The sequence below is a fragment of the Pteropus vampyrus genome, unplaced genomic scaffold, assembly GCF_000151845.1.
Source record: "Pteropus vampyrus isolate Shadow unplaced genomic scaffold, Pvam_2.0 Scaffold66, whole genome shotgun sequence".
NCBI lineage: Eukaryota > Metazoa > Chordata > Mammalia > Chiroptera > Pteropodidae > Pteropus > Pteropus vampyrus.
In genome coordinates this window covers 4,944,284-4,967,588 of record NW_011888847.1, presented here as the reverse complement: position 1 = coordinate 4,967,588, position 23,305 = coordinate 4,944,284, and the positions used below count along the sequence as shown (strand labels likewise).

General features: G+C 35.1%; 1 protein-coding gene across 7 annotated transcripts in view; it reads right to left on the bottom strand.

The window, feature by feature from the left end:
• The window catches only part of THADA (THADA, armadillo repeat containing), a 296,280-nt gene that overhangs the window by 195,308 nt on the left and 77,667 nt on the right, over positions 1-23,305 (bottom strand). For all 7 annotated transcript variants that reach the window (XM_023531302.1, XM_023531301.1, XM_023531303.1 and 4 more), the window contains one exon: positions 11,029-11,120. In XM_023531302.1, coding sequence (XP_023387070.1) covers positions 11,029-11,120 — 92 coding nt within the window. The remainder of the gene's footprint in view (positions 1-11,028; positions 11,121-23,305) is intronic.

Here is a 23,305-nt window from a genome sequence, read left to right as displayed (position 1 = left end):
TCAAGGAGGGCACAGCAGAAAAATGAAAAGAGGCTGGGTCTTTGATGATGTCATCAACTTAAAGTGAAACAGTCCTCTTTAAAACTTCCTGGTTATACGTGAGATAACTTTTCCTTATTGTTTACAATTTGATTTGGGTTTTCTGTTACTTGCAGCCAAAAGTATCCTAACTGCTACAAGTTTGAATTATTTCAAGCTTCTGTTTAAATATTAACAAATGAGCCATTATTTAGGAGATGAAGGACAACAAGAGTACGCTGCTTAATTTACGAGCAAGACATATAGTCCAAAGACACAGAACTCAGCCACACTAGTGGATCCTAAAGCCTTACCTATTATATTGTAGAGCTAGTTACTATTCCAATCCCCTCTCCTTATCTGCCCTACACACACACACACACACACACACACACATACACACACACCACAGTCTAGTGGGTTTAGTACTGACTCTGCTGATCAGTTCATCAACCATGTTGTAGGCCCTATTTCCCCGAAATCATTAAGGCTTTGGGAAAGTGAACATGATATTCTGACAAAATGACAGAAGATTCAAATGCAGAATATAAAGTTCATTCTCCCAACAAGGCACTTTAAATATTTTAAGATTTTTAAAGGTCTAAAATAATAAAATTTTCATTAATTCAAATTTACTATCTACTATATGCTAGGATACTATTTTAAATTTCAACTGACAACTTGGGATAATTTATAGTATATTTAACTACAAGTAAAACTAAGCCTTTCTGTGGCTGATAAGATATATCTGAAATGAATATTTTCCCTTTTATGGGGAAATATTACCAGCCAATGTTACCAGCCTTTTAACAGGTCAGAAACATGCCTTTCACCTGCCTTAATCAGTATCTTCCAAGCCAAGTCTGACGGAAGACAAGATGGTAATAGATGTTCTTTAAAACAGCGGTCCCCAACCTTTTTGGCACTCGGGACCTGTGCTCCCATGAGACTCTAATGCCTTATGATCTGAGGTGGAGCTGAGGCAGTGATGCTAGTGAAGGAGAGCAGCTGCAAATACAGCTTCGCTCATTCACCCGCCGCTCATCTCCTGCTGTGTGGTCTGGTCCATAACAGGCCAGGACCAGTAACAGTCTGCAGCATGAGGGTTGGGGACCCCTGCTTTAAAAGAGAGTGTTTTTCATGGTCAAATAATTTGGGGAAAAACTGTATGTTATTGCTCATGTAACACTCTTGAAGATTCACAAAATATGTTATAGCATATTAAATGTTTTCAGAAGTCCTCTCATAAAGAATTTTTTTTAAATCCAGTATTTCTGAAACTTACTTAACTCTAGAATTTGTTTTTTTACTAAATATATTTTAATGTCTTGGGGAAATTAGTAATCCTTAAAACATAAGTCATATCTAATATAGCCACTAATCAATTTAGAAGTAACAAAATGAATAAATGCTGAAACAACTCCACCAAGCTAGAATCATGCTATAACAACTTACAGAGAGCACAAGTTATTCATAAGTAACTATCTTCCAGGGCCTTGAATCACATTATTAGCATGAATTCTCAATGTTACCAGCCAGGGACATAGAATGCAATCACATCTCAAATGTTTCCTAAAATAATGCTATAATTATGGAATACTCCAATACAAAATCCAAACTAGCCTCCTTAGTATGTCTGTTTTACACATTAATATAGCCTCAGAACCTACAGTGCTTACACAGAGTAGGTGATTTAATGAGTCCTTGTTCTAGGAATGAATGAATGGATTTTCATAATGTCCTCTCTGTCCTAGTCTGGTTTATCTTCTAACTTTCTCAGACATATACAGCCTCTGTATCTCTGCCCATGTTATATAACCTCAGATGCAACACCCTTCTCTCTACCTATCTAAATTCTGCCTATCCTTTCAGGTTCTGACTAAGCCCTGACTCCTGCACGGGGCCTGACCTACCTCTTCTCTGACCTCTTATTCCCTAACAGTACTAGAGAGTTTGATACTCATTTTTCCTAAACTAGTTCATGTGTTGGTCTTATCGCTTGATAAGTGATAAACTTCTTGAAATCCAGGACCATGTCATAAACTACTTATATACATATTAGAGTGCCGAAGTACATAATAAGTATTGGATGAAAAAACCTTATTGATATTATCTTATTAAAAAATTTGGTGTGTAACAGGAATAGCTGGAAATTCCTGAAACTTCTAAACTATACAATACTAAACTCAATAGTTATAAGGACCAAGTTCTGAAAAAAAAAAAAAAGAAATACTATCCCAGTTCTGAAGAAACTGTTCCCTCTTACTTTAACCTCTTTGACTTCATTTCCTCATTTGGAAAATAGTTCTGTGGTATTTCTATACAGGTATTAAATGAGCAACAAATACTGCTTGTAAACTCTCTGATAAATGAAGACTTTATCTCATTGTCCTGGAAGCAATCCTGACGTCTTAAATTATGTAATCCTGGTGTTACATTATATTAGTATGGTTCATATAAAATGTAAGCTACAAAAATATCAAAGCTAAGAAAAAAATATTTACTCATGCTTTTACTAAGATGCAGAAAGAGGATGCATGCATTGCCAAAATTCCATAGAACATGCTCAAACTAAAGCAACAATGCCTTAGTTATTAAAGAAGGCAATGGCCTGAAGCAGTACTTAGGAACAAAGATTACCTGGTCCATGCAAAGAGTCAATATTTAAGAACACAATGACTAATTCTCTCTTCAAGTTCATGAATATATTTTTCTAAGAGCTTCTTTTTGGCTAAAAATTTTACTTGTGGTTTTCCTCCCTGTGATCCATGAACCTAAGAATGAACAAAAACTTGAAACATGAAACTCTCCAGTAGGCAAAAGTGTCAGTATAGACTTAATTCTCCTTTTAAGAACTTCTCAAATTCTGCTTTAAGAACTTCTCTACACAAGACTTGTACTTTACTTCTCAGTCACCAAAAATTCTCATTTATCTACTCTGCCTAAAGAAGTACACTGAATTTTTTATAAACGACTGTGGAAAATACATGAATGACACCTCTAGACCATCTCAAAATACTAGAACTCTTTATTTCAAGTTATTTGAATTCAAACTAGTATTATTGTTAATAGGAACTCAATTTATAAATAATCGGCTAATTTTAAAAAATGTTCTTGTTGAGCTTACTGTGAGCTAAAACTGATCATTAAATATATTTCTGGCACTAGCTGTGGGACCTTAAGCAATTTCCTCAACTTTTCTGTACCTCAATTTTCACACCTGCAAAATAAGAATCAGACTAGACAGCTCCTTAGGTGCCCTCACACATAAAAACTGACAATAGTCATTATTATCATTTTTATTAAAGATGTAAATGAAAAATATAAGCACAGACTCATAAAAACATTAGGTTAACCCTAGAAGGCATCATACCATAGGCAAAGATTATCGGAAAACCCCCAAATCCTCTCCCCATAGCACCAAACTATCATCGAATATAAGGATTTTATAGAGGTAAATGTCTAACTGCCCACACTGACATCTTATTGGGGTAATTTATTCATCCCCTACTTGCCAACCAAAAAACTAAAATTTCTACCTTACTGGCTTTACAGTATGACATTAGAAACATGGTTACCAGCTCCTCCTACATCTTTGTCTGCATGAAAACAGAGTGTGAAGCTCATGGAGGAAGAGAACATTCCTAGGACAAAAGGCATATAGTGTTTTCTTCCACCATCCACACAGAAAGAGTCTTAAAGTTACTTTGAAACAAACTTCTCCATTGGCCACTTTCTACCTTTCCTCCTAAAATCAACCTGCCATGTGGGAGATGTGAGATTCTTGATCCACACTGAGACTTTGGGTGAAAGGGCTCATTTCCCAGAGTTTGACAAAGTAAAATCTAAAGCCAGACTCTATCATTTCCCAGAGTTTGACAATGTAGTATCTAAACCTAGACTCTAAAAAGGCGACTCAGTTGCTCACAAGGGGCTCTGTGTGCTGGTGTGCAAATCGCAGGTGCTCTGCAGATGGAACTGGGTTGGTGGCTGTATGACCTCTGGCAAATTAACTAAAGCTCACTAACCTTAGTACTACTCTGTGAAATCAAGATGCCTATATCCACTTCACAGTGCTGTGACTAAGGCTAAATTAGATACCTACAAAGGGTCTGGCATATGCAAAGCACACAAATAGAAACTAAAGATATGCTATCCCTTCACAATTTCTACTTTCTTTCTATGCAAATGGAACAGAGACTCCAACACAGCAGATAATGGGCATATTCTTCATTAGAACGTCAGTTTTCCTAGGGCCGAGAGCGTGTCTAACTCATCTTTGAATCCCAGTGCTTATTAAATGGAGAAAATCAAAATCCTTCAGGTCTGAGGATGTTAAGATTATCCTAGCCACAGTCAAGAAAATTCTGATTTTCAGTTTAGCCAAATAGGCGCTTGCTACAAACTACTATGTAGTTCAAAGCAAATAAGCTACTCTGAACTCTAATAATTATATTCTCTAAAATATAAAAACCCAGTTGCCCTACAGCTTTCAATTTTAGTTTTGAGAATCCAATTCTTTCCTAAACAATGGAGTGGGTAACCACAGAAACTTGTGGAATCTCTTTTCCTAGAAAACACGAAGAACAGGAGAGAAGCCAGTCTGTCTGGAAATAGCTTCAAAATCTGTCTATGAGCGGGGGTCAGATTAGAGCAGATGTCCCTCAGAGGACCTACCCAAAGACGTTAAGAGAAATAACTAAAATAATTCTCTGCCATTTACACCCAGGAAAATAAAATAAATACAATTTAACACCTCCTAAAACAGTCATTAAAAATAATTTTACTTGGACCTAGTGATATTTTTACAAACATTTTCTTCTTAAATTGTACTAAACCATCTTAAGCTATTAATTGGAATATGAGCTCTCCTTAACAAGATAAAAGAAAAATTATTGTTCTTTTGTTCCTCTTTTTTAACCTATGTGTTTCTAGGTACCCCAAATCCACTCATTTCCAAAGTTTTATAAGAAACACTACTTCCTCCTAAATACTCCACTCTATTCTCCCATTAATGAATTTCTAATGCATCCATTACTCATATATATTGTGCAGCTATTATATGTTGTCTTCTATTTGTATCTGTTTCACAAATAATAATTTTTGTTTCTCTAGCTGAAATGTAAGCTCCTTAAGCAAGGTCTAAGTTTTATATTTCTCATGTACTCCTTTATCATATCAATACTGAATTCATGACAAATGCTTACAAGTTTGTATTGGCTGACTAATTTAAAATGAAGAGAGAAAGCAAGAGCTATAGAACACTGTGCACTGAGCACCTTGATGAGGCTCTGGCAAAGTCTAAAAGCTTTTCAGACTGCTATATGTTGATATTTGTTATTAACCTAGGACTAGAATCATTAAAGGTTAATATACACAGGGGCCAAAGGGAAAGACCTAGACTTAAAGATCACATTGGTTTAGCTCCCACCCAGTAAGAAATGAGGAACTATCAACGTGTACCTACTCACACTGCAGATGGAGGCTGTCTCGGAAAGCTCAGCATATTCCCCAGATCACAGAACTGTGCAAGTTCTGATTCTACTATTCATTCTGTCAGGCCAAGACAGTCAGGTGGTAATAAATAGAAAGAAAGGGAGCTTTAGAAAATTAAAATGTAGAAACGTTATTTAAAACAAATGTGTGAAACTTATGTTTTTTCATTCTTTGTAATCCAAAGAACACATTTAAAACAAGAGTAATGATCCTGCCAGTGTGCATAGTTTTTTGCAGACCCAGAAATGGCTAGTGCAGAGTGAAAGTTATGTAGGCCTCCATAATTTCATTTTTTCTGGTTTAAATCTGAGCATCTCAGTCCACAGCCCTATACACATGAAGTTTGGGTGTAGCTAAGGTCATTGAAATCCCCAACCCATGTCCCCTACAGAGAAGCCGCAATTTTTTAAAAAAACTTTGACCCATTAACTGCACAATAGCTCCTCCATTGCAGTTACTGTTAAGTCCTCACAACCAATCAGTTTGTGGATCAGTCCTTCCCATTGACATGCAAATAGCAACCAAGGCTCAACTACAACAGAAGGGCACACACAACCCATACAAGGGACATGCCTGGAGCACCTGGATCAGGTGACCTGGGGGACTGTTCCACTGGGCCCCACAGGACACCTACTACATAAGGCCATGCTACTAAGACCAGGAGACACAGCAGCCCTGCTTAAAATACAGAAACAAACACCGGGAGGCAGACAAAATGAGGAGACAAAGAAATATGTCCCACATGAAAAAAGAGAACAAAGCTCCAGAAAAAGAACTAAACAAAATGGAGACAAGCAATCTACCAGATGCAGAGTTCAAAACACTGGTTATAAGGATACTTAATGAACTTATGGGAAGAATAGATGAACTCAGTGAGAACTTTAACAAAGAAATATAAAACAGAGAAATAGAGAACATAAAAAAGAATGAGTCAGAAATGAGAAATACAATAACTGAAATGAAAAATACTTTAGGAGGAATCAACAGTACATTAGATGAAGCAGAGAACTGAATCAGTGATTTAGAAGATAAGGTAGCAGAAAATACCCAATCAGAACAGCAATGAGAAAAAAGAATCCAAAAATAATGAGACTACATTAAGTGTATCATAGGGGTACCAGAAGGAGAAGAGAGAGAGAGCAAGGAAATGAAAATCTATTTGAGGAATAATGATAGAAAACTTCCCTAACCTTGGGAGGGAAATAGATGTACAAGCCCAGGAAGCACAGAGAGTCACAAATAAAATGAACTCGAAGAGGCCTAAACCAAGATACATCATAATGAAATGCCAAAGATTAAAGACAAAGAGAGAATCTTAAAAGCAGCAAGAGAAAAGCAGTTAGTTACCTACAAGGGCGCACTCATAAGACTGTCGGCTGATTTCTAAAAAGAAATTTTGCAGGCCACAAGGGATTGGCATGAAATATACAAAGTGATGAAAAGCAAAGACCTATAACCAAGATTATTCTACCTAGCAAAGCTATCATTTAGAATCAAAGGATAGATAAAGAGCTGCTCAGACAAGAAAAAGCTAAAGGCATTCATTACCACCAAACCAGTATTACAAGAAATGTTAGAGGAACTTTCTTAAGAAGAAGAAGGAAAGAGAAAAAAGATAAAAAATATGAATAATAAGACAGCAATAACTACATACCTATCAACAATTACTTTAGATGTAAATGAATTATATGCTCCAATCAACAAATAAGGTAGCTGAATGGATATGAAAACAAGACCGTTACTTATGCTATCTATAAGAGACATACTTCAGATTGAAAGACACACATATGCTGAAAGTAAAGAGTTGTAAAAAATATTTCATGAATATAGAAACAAACAAACAAACAAAAAAGCTAAATAAAGGCTATAACAAGAGACAAAGAAAGGCTATAACAAGAGACAAAGAAAAACCAATAATCCCTCTTCTGGGCGTTTATCCAAAGAAACCCAAAATACTACTTTGAAGCAACATGTGCATCCATATGTTCATTACAGCATAATTCACAATATAGTCAAGATACGGAGGCAACCTTGGTATCCATCAATGTATGGATGGATAAAAAAGAGGTGGTACATATATACAATTGAATATTACTCAGCCATAAAAAAAACTGAAATCTTGCCACCTGCAACAACATGGATAGACCTGAAGGGTATTGTGTTGAGTGGATTAAGTCAGAGAGAGAAAGACAAATGCCATATGATTTCGCTTACATGTGAAATCTAAAGAATGAAATAAACAAAACAGAAACAAACTCATAGATACAGAGAACATTTTGATGGTTGCCAGATGGGAGGGGGTTGGGGGTTACAAAAGGGGACAGGATTAAGAAGTACCAATTGATAGTTGCAAAATAGTCATGGGGGTATAAAGTATAGCATAGAGAATATAGTCGATAATATTGTAATAACTATGTATGGTGTCAGATGAGTACTAGATTTATCGGGGTGACCACTTTGTAAGTTATATAAATGTCTAATCACTATGTTGTACACCTGAAACTAAAATAACATTGTATGTCGACTAATTAAAAAATTAAAAATTATTTAAAAAACAAGATTAATGAGCTCAAGTTCAATCATGACTGTACTCTACATACTTATAGATGAGGATGTAGAACCTCTGCTTCTTTCTTTATGTATAAAAAGGGAATTTTCTGTCCTTACTACGAGGCAGGCATTATTCTAGGCTCTAAGAAAACAGCAGCTTACCAAACTCAAAAGTCTAGTAACAATTATGTAAAACCTTAGCTTAGTATTTTACAAAAATAAGAGACGCCAAGAATAGTCCAAATTTCTTAGAGGAAAAAACAAGGCCCAGAGAAGTAAACTAACTTGTCTCAGTTGGTTATTGTGGCTATATGGCAACAAAGGCAGGAGTAGAAACAAGAATTCTTATCTCTCCTGTAGCAACAAAATTTACTTATTCATTAAGCAAGTATTTCTATGTACCTATTATATGCCAGAAACTATGCTAGGCAGCAGGTATACAAAAATGGATACTGACCCTCTCCTCAAAAAGCAGTGTAACTATAAGACAATTAAATGAGTATAACAATAGAAGTGGTAACAGAGAAAAAGCAAATTCTATCTCTAATTGCATGGAACTTCCAATATATGTTATAAATGAACTGTTAATAGTTTGTTTTATCCTCACCATAGCCCTGTGAGTACAGAGCACAGATCTTATTTTTTTTCCTGTAATATAGATGGAGAAACAAGTATAAAGCGGATAAAGGAGTCTATTAAGGTCATCTCTAGTGGCAACAAAATGCCTAGAAACTAAGTTTGTTTACTCCTAGACATTTTTTTCTACTAGATAGGAAAGGCAGATGTTCTTTTTATGTCCAGTTCCTTTCTGACCAAGAGCACACATTTGCAAAACAATCTGTGGCTGTGAAAGTAGTCTTAACTGTCTGTGAGGTCTCATCAGCTGAGTTTACTCGATGGTTGAGTAACCAACCAACAGGACATCATTATTACTAGCATTTCTAAAGTGCCTATTATATATACACAGGATAGATGGAAAAGGTTCTGCCCTTAGGGAGTTAATACTGTAGGGAACAGGCATATAAACATTTCAGCAAAAAGTGACATAATTAAACAAACTACAACTAGAAGAACCATTACAAATAATAACAAATTTAAGACACTGAAGGTTTTGCAGAGCAAATCTAGTGGGTACTGCCAAGAAATATACTCTTTAAGGGTTAAACAGAGAACAGAAGCCTGTATACATAATGATATATACCAATCTTTAGATTATTGAACTAAAGGCTCTAACCAAAAATGTTCATCACATTAAAAAAAAAAACAATTAACTTCTTAATTCTTTCATTTCACTTTTGAACTTTACTCAAAATCATTATACGAATATTCCATTTCCCTCTTTCTAGGAAAGTTATATATTTTATAACCTTTCCTATTCAAGAGTAATGAATTTATAACAGAGGTTCCCATCAGCATGCCTTGGGCAAAAAGATTAAAACAGTGTGGTTTCATTGCATTATTCTTCCACTCTCCTTCTGATGCAATCTGAATGAAATGAGTCTGGTAATTTTCTCTTGTACATAGTAAAATTTATATACACGACCAAGAATCATTCACTTTATAAAAAGTAAGAGAGAAAAAAGCATTTCTTCATTTTTAAGCTCTATTTTAAACATTAAGTTCACTTACTTTATAACCTCACATAGTATTTTATTCATACCACTATTGATCATGGCCTTATATCATAACCAAACTTTTAAATTTTTTAGCATTTTGTAGAATTATTGACAAAATAAACAAAGCTAAGGAGAAACAAATATTATTGATTTCAAACTACTGACAGAATTTCTTTAGGAACCAGCTAAATAGTAAAAATTATAATCATCATTTCAAAGGAATAATATTATTATTTTAAAAATACAACTTGGATTAAAAAAAAACTCTGGTATTTCCTGAATATACTCAGGTGATTCATACTTAAAGCCAGCTGCCTTCCTTTTAAATATTTATTTAATTTTATAGGGCAATAAGTAGCAATTTCAATGACAATTTCAAAGTATTAGTAGGTTTCATTAAATTACCAATAGTACATCATAATATTATTTCATGATATTTTCTAATTCCTAAGATTTAGTTCCATCACAAGAAAATATATTTTAATAAACAAAAGCTTAAAATCTAAAGTAAAAGTGTGATAAACAACTTTTTTAGATAAGAGAGGAATAGGGCCTGATTTATCTCTACATATCAAGAGAAAGACCACTGGGCCAAACTGGATCCTAAAGGAAGAAAGTAATTAAAACATGCAGCGACAGTGACATCTAGTGTTAACAACTGCAAGACATTAGACTACCATTAAATCTTCCTAAGTGCTAAGAAACAAGTATCCAAAGCTTTTCTTCTTTAAAAAACAACAAACAGAATTTGTGTACGGTATCTAAAAATTACCCATAATCAAAATGTTTCAATAGGTTTCCTTCCAGACATTAAAAAACCTTAAGACAAAAACATCTTAGTAAATATAACACTGAAGACCTAAAAGTGAAAAGCATTATTTATGCTGTGTGGCCAACATCTGTAACTGTTCCCTTGGTTACAGAGTTTAATGCAAAGGTAATCTGGAACATGTTCTGATGACTATATCATAAACATTTAAACTTCCAGCTATAAAAGCAAAGATAATGCAGAAGCTGCTACTTGATGACACATCAAGAAAAAGCAGTTTAGGACATTTTAGGAATACCCGAAGAAGATGAAAAGAAAAAAAAAATTTTTTTAGATGTTGCACTGAGAAACAAGCTTTACTTTGCAGGCCTTGCTACCTTGCTATATTTTAGTTGCTTTGAAATGTTTAATTAAACATTGCCCAAGGACTTAGAATTTGACAGCATAGGTTAATTTACTACAGTATTTTTCTAGCTTTATGCTCTAGATGAACCTATAAAAGTAAGCAAAATTCTAAAAACTATTTTTGTCCAGGACAATATTTTGTAAAAAGTAAAGTTAGCATTAGATGAAGCTTACGTATTCTTTTTGAAAAGTTCATCCTTTCCTCTTTTAACTCCAAATATTCTTGTGATCAAGGTACTGAAGAGAAGTGTGGATGAATTTCTCACCTAATGTAAAAATAAACGCACAATAAGGGTTAAGAAATATTCATGGCATGAAACCAACATTGACAACGTTCACACTAGACATTTAAATCCTTACCCAATTGCCTAGTGTGGGGCAATAGAAAATAAGGTTTGTGTTCATAAAATAAGACAATTTTCAAAAACACTGCTGTAATTGACTCAATGATTTCCTCTTAAACTGAGCTTTACAATCCAACCACATGCAGACAACGTAGCTTTTTCCTACACTTATATTACCACCATTTATTTTCATTATCTCTTTGTACTTGTATCATCAAATATCAGTTATTTAAAAAAAACAAATTCATTTTCTCCACATCCTTTCTGATGATGAATATCCCAGTAAAGAGACCAGCCCTTCCCATTTATTTTCTGTAATCATTTACCTATGAGAGAATATTTTTAAGTACTAAGAGAATCCACATTATCAATACAACCAATATAATATTTAATATCCAAAACGGTGTTTATTAATGCCACAATGCCAGAAACCTAATAAAGTAATTTTAACCCTAAAACTGTGAGACAACTGGTTAATAAAAATAAAAGAACTGTCATTAATAAACATGCATTTCTTCAAAATGATAATAGAGAATATCTATTTCAAAACCAATGTATCAACATGCTTTGCTATATCATAAAAATGTCTTGAATGCCATGGCATATTGGGCTTCCTCAATTACCTTGCCAAATCAGTGCGGAGAGGTACTAATATGTACTAACTTCCCTACAGTGTATAAGGCACTATACCAGCACCATGCAGAATATCCAGAAACAGGAGATACACACTTACTGCCAACACACAGCTTATGTTAGGTAGGTGTCACAATCACAAGTTATGTTTCAATAGCAATATAAGAAGAAAGGTAATTAAAATAACAATGTGAGATTTAGAAAACAACTTCCTGAAACCACTGCAGTAAGGGTCACAAACTCAAAACAATGCAAGGACCAGTAAGTGACAGGAGCAGCAGAGGATTGGGGTTAATGAAGTCACTATTCAGCTTCAGCTGAGCTGTTGCCATGAGAAAATGTTAAGCCCAATGTTGCCAGATTTTCTTCTTTTTCAAGAGAAGCCAGAAGCCCCCATTTTTATGTGAAATCTCACTATTTTGAAATGTTGGCAACAAATTAAAGGGGAAAAAAACCAAAACAAAACACTATGGAGGCCAAATAAAACACAGTTGTAGGCTAGATCTGACCTATCAGCCACTAGTTTGCAACCTCTCCTCTAGAAGCCCAAGACTGACTCAATTCATTTATGGTAATTCTAGAAGTGGACTATGCATACATTGGCACAAAAATTGCAATGAAACTCTGAAATTGGATGAATTCAATTGTGTCTATTCAACAGCTGACAAACATTAATGAAGTCCCCACTGTGTGCCCTACCTAACATCCCAAACTACAAATCAATCTGTCCTGTTAACTCTGTCAACATCTGGCCTCTACCCTAGCTCAAGTCTTGATGATCTCTTACCTAACCTACCGATTTAGTTTCCAAAGACTCCTAGGTTTAAGATGACCTGGACATCTAGGACCCTGTCTTCTCTCCAAAATGACACAAAAACATAAAAGAAAAAAAAATAGAAACACAAATTCTATTTTGCTCTACACCAAACTTTCTGACAAAGGTTGTCAAGTTAAAACAAGAGTGCCTGGAGATGAAAAAGGATGCCTGCTGAGGCACGTCTTAATCAAAACTGTAGAAGACTGTTTTACAAAGTGAATAGACACCTCTACTATGAAAACCCCTTGTTTGATTCAGTAGGCTGAAGGCAGGAGACACATAATGTCTTTTAGTAATATTAAGATGGATCAATAGGTTTCAGTATTATCAGCCTATCCATTCACTATCGAGTTCCCTTATTAGCAGCCAATGAATCATTACCTATTCCAGTAGGTATAGCAAAATGGTGATATTCTACCATTAGTTAGTACAATTTTCAGAAAAACTATTTTTAAAAAGAGCTTTCCATCATCAGCTATTTTTCTTTCCTATTAAAGTGTTAGTACAGAAGTATTTCCACAAATTTATCAGCTTGCAGAATGAGTTCATGCCATAACAACCTCCAAAAGTGGCCAAATGATGATCTTTTAAGACATGTTTCATAATTAATTTTCCTTTTATTGCTATAACTCACATACTATAAAATTCACCATTTTAACAGGTACTAATCAGTGGTTTTACTATATTCATAAAAAAGGAAACTATCACCACTACCTAGTTCCAAAATATTTTCATTACTCCAAAATGAAATCCTACACTGTTACTGTTGTCCCTCGGTATCCACAAGGAATTGGTTCCAAGACCCCTAAAGACACCAAAACCTGAAAATGCTTAAGTCCCTTATATAAAATGGCATAGTATTTGCAAATAGGCTATAAAAGGGTATGCCAACACATCAGAAAAATAGAGACACAATCTATGCATGTGAATTCAGCATAGTGCTTGACACATGGCAAATTCAAGCTTTTCTTTTTGAAACTTTGAGATTTTTTTCCCCCCAGATATTTTTGATCCATGGTTAGTTGAATCTGTGGATGCAAAACTCAAAGATATAGATTGCTGGCTATACACATTAGCAGTCGCTCCCTATCCTCCTGTACTAGGCAAGCATGAATCTACTCACTGTCTTTGTGGATTTGCCTATTCTGGACATTTCATATTCATGGGATCATGTAATATGCAGCTTTTTAAGTCTGGCTTCTTTCACTTAGCTGTTCTTAAGGGTAATCCATGTTGTAACATGGATCAGTATGTCATTCCTTTTTATGGCTGAACAATATTCCACCACTGTATGGATATACCTCATTTAAAAAATATACTCTCATTTGATGGACACTTGAAGTATTTCCAGGTTTTGACTATTATGGATATCGATGCTATAAACATGCATATACAAATTTCTGTGTGAGCATGTTTTCATTTCTCTTAGATATGTACCTAGAAGTGGTACTGCCGGATCATATGGTAACTGCTAACCATTTGAGGAACCAATTTTTGTACCAAAGTGGTGGTACCATTTTACATTCTTATCTGCAATGTATGAGAGTTCCAATTTCACAAATTCTCCAAATCCTCCTCTATATCTGTCATTGTCTGTCTTTTTGATTATAGCTATCCTGGTGGGTACTAAATGGTATCTCTTAGTGGTTTTGATTTTCATCTTCCTAATGAGTAATAATGTTAAGCATTTTTTCGCACGTGAGTCCACCAACCTGTTCTTTTTCAAGATTGTTTTGGATATTCTGAGCCCCTTGCATGTTCATTTAAATTTTAGGATCGCTTTGTCAATTTCTGCAAAAAAGTCAAATGAGATTTTAACAGATTGTACTGAATCTGTAGATCAATTTGTAGAGTATTGCCATCTTAACAATATTAAGAATTCCAGTCCATGAACATAGAATATCTTTCCATTTATTTATTCCTTCTTTAATTTCTTTCAACAATGTTCTGTAATTTTCAGTGTACAAGTTGTATACTTTTTTTGGTTAAATTTATCCCAAAGTATTTTATTCTTTTTGATGTTATAAATGGAATTGTTTTCTTAATATCATTTTTGGATTGTTCATTGCTAGTGTATAGAAATACAATTGATATTTGTATATTGATCTTGTGTCCTAAAACCTTGCTGAACTTGTTTATTCAGCAACAGATTTGTGCGGGGGGAGTCCCTGGGATTTTCTTATATAAGACCATGTCTTTGAAATATAGAGATAGTTTTACATCTTCCTTTCCAATTAGGCTGACTTTTATTTCTTACTCTTGCCTGACTGCCCTACCTACAACCTCCAGTACAATGCTGAATAGGTATGGCAAGAGTGGATATCCTTGTCCTGCTCCTGATCTTAGGGGGAAAACTTTCAGTCTCTCACCATTACATACATTGTTAGCTACAGGTTTTCCATTGATACACTTCATCAGGTTGAGAACGTTCCCTTCTATTCCTAGTATATTTTATATTTTTTTGGGGGGGGGGTTTTTTCTATTTTATTTTTTATTTTTATTATATTGACACTGGTTAACGAAATCCAGTAAGCTGCAGTTGTACAATTCAACAGTAAGGCATATCTTTTGCCTTTTATTGAGTATTTTTAACATGAAATGGTGTTAGATTTTGTCAAGTGCTTTCTCTGCATTTGTTTAAATAATCATGTAGTTTTTATCCTTTAGTCTATTCGTATGGTGTAGTCTATTAACTGATTTTTATATTTTGAAAACTATATACTGTATATTTTTTAACTGCAGAAATTACATAGCATAACATATAAAAAAGTAATTGTAAATATAATGCAAAATGGCTAGTATGTAATACTGTACTTGTTTCTTAAGATAGAAGAGTGTCCCCATGTTTCTGTGAGATATTATAAATGGTTCGAAGATCTATTTCAGGTATTCCTTTTTATTTTCTGATATTTAACCCATATTTTTGGTCTCTGTCCACTATAAAGCTAATGAGGAGAGAGATTAAGTGGAAGTACAATAGAGAAAGAGATTGTGACCGATTGATAAACTGCATTATCAACTCCTAAATCCTAGATAGTAAATGCTAATGTGATGTTAAATCTTAATACAAATAATGAAAAAGGTCATTAACAGTGCCAATATATTTTGAAAAACTCATCCTAGTAATGGCAATAAAAATATGTCCTGTTTGGGGAAAAAAGGATCAGAGAAAATGTAAGTAAAAAGTAAAGTCATGATATAAAAGAGCAAGTTGTAGTAAAGTTAAAATAGAGACAACAGAATGACTGCCAAATAACTCTAGCAATTATCAAACCTTATCACAAGAAAAACACCAGAAAACTTTCCTGTTCCCTTACCTCCTACTCCACCAAGCCCCAACATATGGTTGATAGAGATTTAGTATTCAAAGCTCCAAATCAACAACTGCTCCCAAAATTTTTACCCTCTATTCGTTAAGTATATACATTTTTCTTTCCTTTCTAGCATGAAAATGCTTCCATATAGACTTTTAAGATTTAGAAGAGTCAGGTAAATGAAAAAAATATTAGGTTTCACAAAACAGTACATGTAAATGTGTGTGTGTGGGGGTGTAAAAGTGTGCATGTATGTATATATGTGTACATATGTATACTATACATTTTCTTTTATAACATAAATGCTCCCCTGACAAATACTAAAAATATGATTGGAGAGCCTAGCATGTACAATCACTGTAGTACTATATTTTATACACCATACACTTTCACCCTTAATAGACAGTCACGTGCTTGAGGATGGGATCTGCATTTAGTGTTATAAAATATCTTGTCTAGTGTACATGGGGCCAGCTTATAGTAGAAAGAAATACTTTCTGAAAAAATTAAATGAGATTTGGATTTTAATTTACTTTCCATCACTTCTTAGCCTTAGTGACTTTGAAAAAGACACTAAAAACGTTTGGTCATAAGTCCCTCATCTGTAATCCAGGAAAACCATACTAGGATCTGAGCTTACAATTATGTGGAGGGTCTGTCATGTTCTGAAGTTCATGCTGATCTTCTTCCAAGGCACTTTTCCCATGAGAAGACAAAAGGAGAGACAGAGCTTCTACTAGCCCATATACCATCTATGCGTTAATTAGGGAAAAAGTACTTCTCTTGTGAGTGAATAAAGCTCTCCATCAAGGCATGTTGCATAATTAGCAGAGGATGGCTGGATTTCAGCACCATACAGTCCTTAGCCTGGCCCACTGCCCATGGCAACCTCACAACTACCATAGGGCCTGGAGACACTGGTGTCCACAGAGGCACAGAGTATGTGTGGCAGTGCTACTGGGAAGATCTGAAAGGCTCTTTTCCTCTGAAATCCACTGCAAACTGTGAAGCAGAACTGGCCTGAGGAAAGCAAACTGAAGATATTCCAGACAGAAATATAAACCCAGTGTGGGTCTTAGAAGGACCCTAAAGTGGCATACTCAGCGGAGTCTCTGGGCAAGCTGGACAGATGAGTTACCTGTCCTGCAACGAGTATGCAAGGAAAGAAGAACAGGTGTTCCATGATCATTGAACATAAAAAAAAGAATGAATGTATTTCATTCATTGGAAATGTCTGTTTCCAAAAACTTTGCAGAAAATTCTGTTTCCATATATATATATATATATATACCTATATTACTTTCTGTTACCTAAAGTTTTAACTAAACTAGCTTCATCTCCAAAACATAAGTCAAAGATTACCACTTGTTATCACCTTTACTAATATTTTCCTATTTTGAGCCACCATTATCTTTTGGCAGAACTATTACAATAGCTTCCTGATTGTTCTTTCTCTCTTGGCACCTTAAAATCAAGTCTCTACTTTTAACTACATCAATCAAATCTCATCACTCCCCAACTGTGTATAGAGTTCTTCAATAGCAGTGGGAGCCATAGTTTTAAACCTCAGGTCTGTCCCCACTATACCCATGGAGGCTATGGCTCATTCAGCCATGTCCAGACTCAAATGAGATGCTATATCACAGGGCATGAATCTGGCTTCTCTAGCAGTTGCCCAAGGGTTATGTCGACACCTGTCCAAGTTGGAGTAATGCCCTAAACTGTGAACTTTGACCAGTAAGACACAGGTCACAAGACTGTTCCAAGAGGTGACAGGTTTCATATGGCCTGGCTAGAAGATATATCACGTCACCAGACAATCAGCTTAGTTTTCCTGCAAGGTCAAGGCTCTCTTGGTAATAATATCTTTCCTCTTTCCTTCCTTTTCACCTTCATTCTTGCTGCTTTGAGTTTGTACCACTCAAAAAAACCTTAGCACTTAGCCTATACTTCCAGTTCTCTAAGGAACAGAGACAAAACCCTATAAAGTAAGTAAAATGCACCTTCTCTGTATTCATATAACACCCAAAACTTTCCCCTATAACAATAAAGATTCTGGAATCAGACTGATAATAGTAGTGAGCCATTAGACAAAGATACTTTGCCACTCTGAGCCTTGTTTTCTTTATCTGTGGAATGAGAATTCTAATAATAGAATCTAGGTGCAAGGCTGTTCTGAGCATTAACTGAGATGATCAATGTAAATGATGCCAGGCACATGGAAAATACTCAATAAGATATAGCCATTATTATGATTATGTTTATCTAACCCTTTATTTCTAGTACTTAATATATCATCTGCAACACAGTAGGTGCACCTAATGCTTATATATGTTTACAACAATACCTTTCCCCTATATTTTAAAAATGCCTAATAGGCGGCAAAGATCAAGAGATTTGTATTGTCTCAATACAAAAGAATGAGTAATCTGTAAAAACAAATTAAATATGCCTAATAGGTGGCAAAGATCAAGAGATTTGTATTGTCTCAATACAAAAGATTGAGTAATCTATAAAAACAAATTAAATATATGTGAATGCTTCCTTAAAAATGTACTTTTACTGCAAAATTAAAATTAAGTTCATTTTACTTGTTTTTTCCCTCTCTAATTTATCAGAAAAAAAAAAAAATAAGTCCAAAGTACCGATGTAGTCACCTTTAAACACAAGATATATTCTTGAGAAAATGTGAACAAATTAGATTTCTGTAAATCAAACCATATTCCACATGCCTTCAGGGAAAAATCACTCCTTAAATGAATTCAACAGAGGATGCTGTGGTAAATTGTTTTGTAAAATGAAGACTTCTTCACATTCATTGATTATGTTGATTTATAGTTTTGGTGTATCTTAGATTAGGTTTTTATAAGGAAGGAAACATAACAATGTATTAAAAATATGTGGCTATATTAAATAAATAGATCATTAGAGCCATGATGTTTATTTTCTCTACTAAAGCAAACAAACTGAACAGAAACAAAAAATTCCTTCATAAAAAAGTGTTAAAAAGGAAGATCTCCCAAAACAAGACTATAAATAAGCACTTATATATATCTATGCAGTCTTGTGTGTGTGTGTGTGTGTGTGTGTGTGAGTGTGTGTGTGTGTGTGTACTACAAACATGTAGAATCCACACAGAAAAAAAAGAAGAAAATGCATCAGAATGCTGATAATACTTATATCTGTGTGGTAGTCTAATAGGTGACTTTTACTTTTTTTTACGCTTTCATTTTCAAAATTTCTGTAGTGCACATACATTACTGTTTAAAAGATCTCAAAAAAGACATTTTAAACAAATGAACCACTCATTTCTGATGCTTTCAGTTCTGCTACAAAGTTGGAAAAGTCACCAGGTTTCACCCTCTGAAAGCCCTTTGACAGAGAACTTATCTTTGTTTAGCTTGAATTAATGGCTTGAAGAAAACAATACTGATATTTCTGGCAATCGGTTTTATGATCTCAATTTTTCCTGATGGTCAAGCCACATTCCTACCTCCGTGACTCTACTGACGGTATACAGGTATTGCTCCACTTCCTGTAAATGCATATGTAAACACTGTGTCCTCAGGTGTAGTTAGGCAATGCTCCTTGACAGAATTTCAGACAGTTGTCTTTCTTACAGGAAGATGCACAATTTCCCAGGCAAGAGTTGGCAACCTTGAGAATTCCTCTTTACACTGGGAGTCTGTGCCTAGACTCTCAATTAGAAGCTTACCATATAGTTATGAAATGGTTTGTGCAGCTTGTTAATTGGAAAGCCTGCCTTTCTAGAAAATTCTTCTTTCTATGGGTAATATACTAAGGTCTAGCTTCTTTTCTCCTCTCCCTCTGCCATTCTTTTTTTAAAGCCACATGTTTTAACATAGGTGTGTCTCCTTTATTGTATAAGGCACAATGATGTAGAATAACAATAAAATCATGACATTTCTCCCAGAAATCATGAAAAACATGCGAAAGTGTACTTTCTTAAATCCAACTATACTGGGTATTGCCCACTATCTTTAGAGTTTTGAGTCAAAAAGTTTCTGGACAGTGAACATATTGCAAAACAAAAATATGTAACTCAGTATTTGACCTCCATCATTTTAATGCTTTAAGTGTTTGTTTTTTCACCTTTTCATAGGGTATATTTATAGCAATCACTCAAAACACTGTTACCCAGAGCCCACAGTATCCAAAAGAAAGACATGTTAAGATACTAAAAGCCATTTTTCTTCCAGCTCAATATCACTAATCATTAGGGAAATGCAAATCAAAACCAGAATGAGATACCACTTCACACCTGTTAGGATGCCTACTATAAAAAAAGAAAATACAATTAAAACAAAAAAAACTGGAAAATAACAAGTGTTGGTGAGAATGTAAGGAAAATGGACCTTCTATGCACTGCTGATGGTAATATAAAATGGTGCTGCCACTGAACAACACAGTTTGGCAGTTCCTTCAAAAGTTAAACACAGAATTACCATACGATATAAACAAACAAATTGAAAGCAGGGACTCGAATAGATACTTATACACTGATGTTCACTGAAGCATTATTCACAATAGCCAAAAAGAAACAACCTAAATGTCCACCAACAGATGAATGGATAAACAAAATGTCATATATACATGTAACAGAATATTATTCAGCTTTAAAAAGGAATGAAATTACAATACATACTACAACGTGGATCAACCTTAAAAACACTATATTAAGTGCAATAATCCAGACACAAAAGGACAAATATTGTATGATTCCATTTATATGAGGTACCTAGAATAGGCAAGTTCACGAGACAGAAAGTAGAATAGAGGTTACCAGGTACTGGGGGAAGGAACGGATGAGGATATTACTGTTTAATGGGTACAGAGCTTCTGTTTGGAATGATGAAAAACTTCTCAAAATGGATAGTGGTAATGACTGCACAACACTGTGAATGTACTTAATGGCACTGAATTATATACCTGAAAAGAGTTAAAATGGTAAATTTTAAAAAGAGATAATTGAGAGCTTAAACAAAAATAGTAACAATATAGTGTGGGTTTACAACATACATAAAAGTAAAATGTATAATAACAGCACGAGGATTGGGAGGAAAGAAATAGAAACACATATGTTAGGTTCTAAAACTTTCAGTGAAGTGGTATAATAACACTTGAAGGTAGACTGTGATGTTAAAGATACTGTAAACCCTAAAGCAATCACTAAAATAACAAAACAAGGGGAGACTGGATTAAACATTGTGGCGTGAGAGCACTCCCAGATCTCTCCCCTTGAAACAACAATAAGCCGAACACCTAAAACTCAACAAAAAACACCCAACTGCACACCAGCACATCTGAGCATGGGATCTGCACATAAGAACTACCACAGGTCAGAACCCCGGGTGTTGGGCGGTGGACTGGGAGGACCAAAGAAGCTGACTCTCGAAGCTGGAGCTCCCTGTAGGAGGAGGGGGAGGGGAGAAAGAGCAGTAAATTTCCTGAACAGCCCTGCCTGACAGTGCTGTGAGCTCCCCGCGGCCGGCGGCAGTATCTAATCATCAGGGCAGAAGGCAGAGAAACAGGGACGGCAGAAAAGTGGAGATGGCAGAGAAACAACAGTTGATTTTTACCAGCTCCAGTTGCAAAACTGAAGCTGAGCCACAGCTTCCAACTCCCAACCCAGAGGGCCCCTCCCCCCATACCCTCCAACCCAGAACGCCACGGAGCCCCAGGGGAATCTGAGCAAACGCTACCGAAACTGTCATTAACACTGACAGGAACTGAGGTTGAGGGTAGCGAGCATGATTAAACATCTATAAGAAAAAAAAGACATTATTAACACTTTATATAAAGCAAAGATACAAGATGCTTAGATGCCACCTACTGGAAACCAAAAAGAAAAACACCTTATCTGCAACGAGCTAGAGACCATTATATAATCTTCATTCTGGATTAAAAAAACAAAACAAAACAGAACACACTACCATTAATGCCCAGACGGAGAAATAGTCCATTAAACACCATGAACAACCAAGGTGGCGAAGTAGCTCAGAAAGAAATAGAAAAATCTTCAGAAAATAAGCTTACAGACAGAAATATGCGACTTAAATGACAGAGAATTCAGGATGGTACTTCTGAAAAAACTCAGTGAGATCCAAAATGAAGCATATCAACAATTTCAGGAATTAAAAAAACAACTAGATGAGCAGAATGAGTTCTTTAGCAAGGAGACTGAAACCATCAGAAAGAACTGAATAGACCTTCTGGAGATAGAGAGTACATTGCAAGAGTTGAAAAATGAAATAACAAGCTTGGGAAAGAGTCGCCAAATGGAGGAAAGGATCAGTGATATCGAAGACAGAAATCTAGAAATAAATCAGAAAGAAGAAGAGAGAAACTAAAGAATGAAAAATAATGAAAGAGAAATACAAGAACTAGCTGATATCATCAGGAAAGGAAACATAATAATGGGAATTCTCAAAGTGGAGGAAAAGGAGCAGGGATTAAAAAGCACTTTCAGACAAATAGTTGAGAATTTCCCAAATCTAAGGAATGAGCTGGAGCTTGGAATTCAAGAAGTCAACAGAACACCCAATTACCTCAACCCAAAAAGGCCTTCACCAAGACACATCATATTAAAATTATCAAAAATCAACGACAAAGACAGAATTCTCAGAGTAGCCAGGGAAAAGAAGATGGTAACCTATAAAGGAAAACCCATTAGATTATTGTTGGACTTCTCAGCACAAATCTTACAAGCCAGGAAAGAGTAGAATCAAATATTCAAACTATTAAATGAAAGGAACTACCAGCCAAGAATAATGTATCCAGCTAAGCTCTCCTTTAGATATGAAGGAGAAATAGACATTTACAGACACACAAAAATTGAGGGAATTCTCCACTACGAGACCTGCACTACCAGAAATTCTGAAAGAGGTCAGCTCACCTAAAACAAAATGACTCCCCTCCCCCCCAAAAAAGCATAATTAGGAGTAAGGTGACTAGCAGGCTCATAAAAGCAGAGGAGTGCAACCCTTACTATGAACAAGGCATTATAAGCTTAAAATAAGAAGAGATTTGCTATAGCAAGATAGTAATGAACGTTCAGCATACATAGGGACAAATTGAGACAACAATGACTGAAAAGGGAGAGATTCAAAGATCCACATTTGCAAAGGGGAATGTAGATAAGGCAAATGCAGAAGAAAATGGACAACTGTATATATATAACGATCCTTTACATATTCATAATGGTAACCACACACAGAAGATTCAGAACTGAAGTATATAACATAAAACAAGAAGGACCAGAGGCAAAACCCACAAAAGCCAACCAAAATAAAGAAAACAGAAACACAAGGACAAGGAAGCAA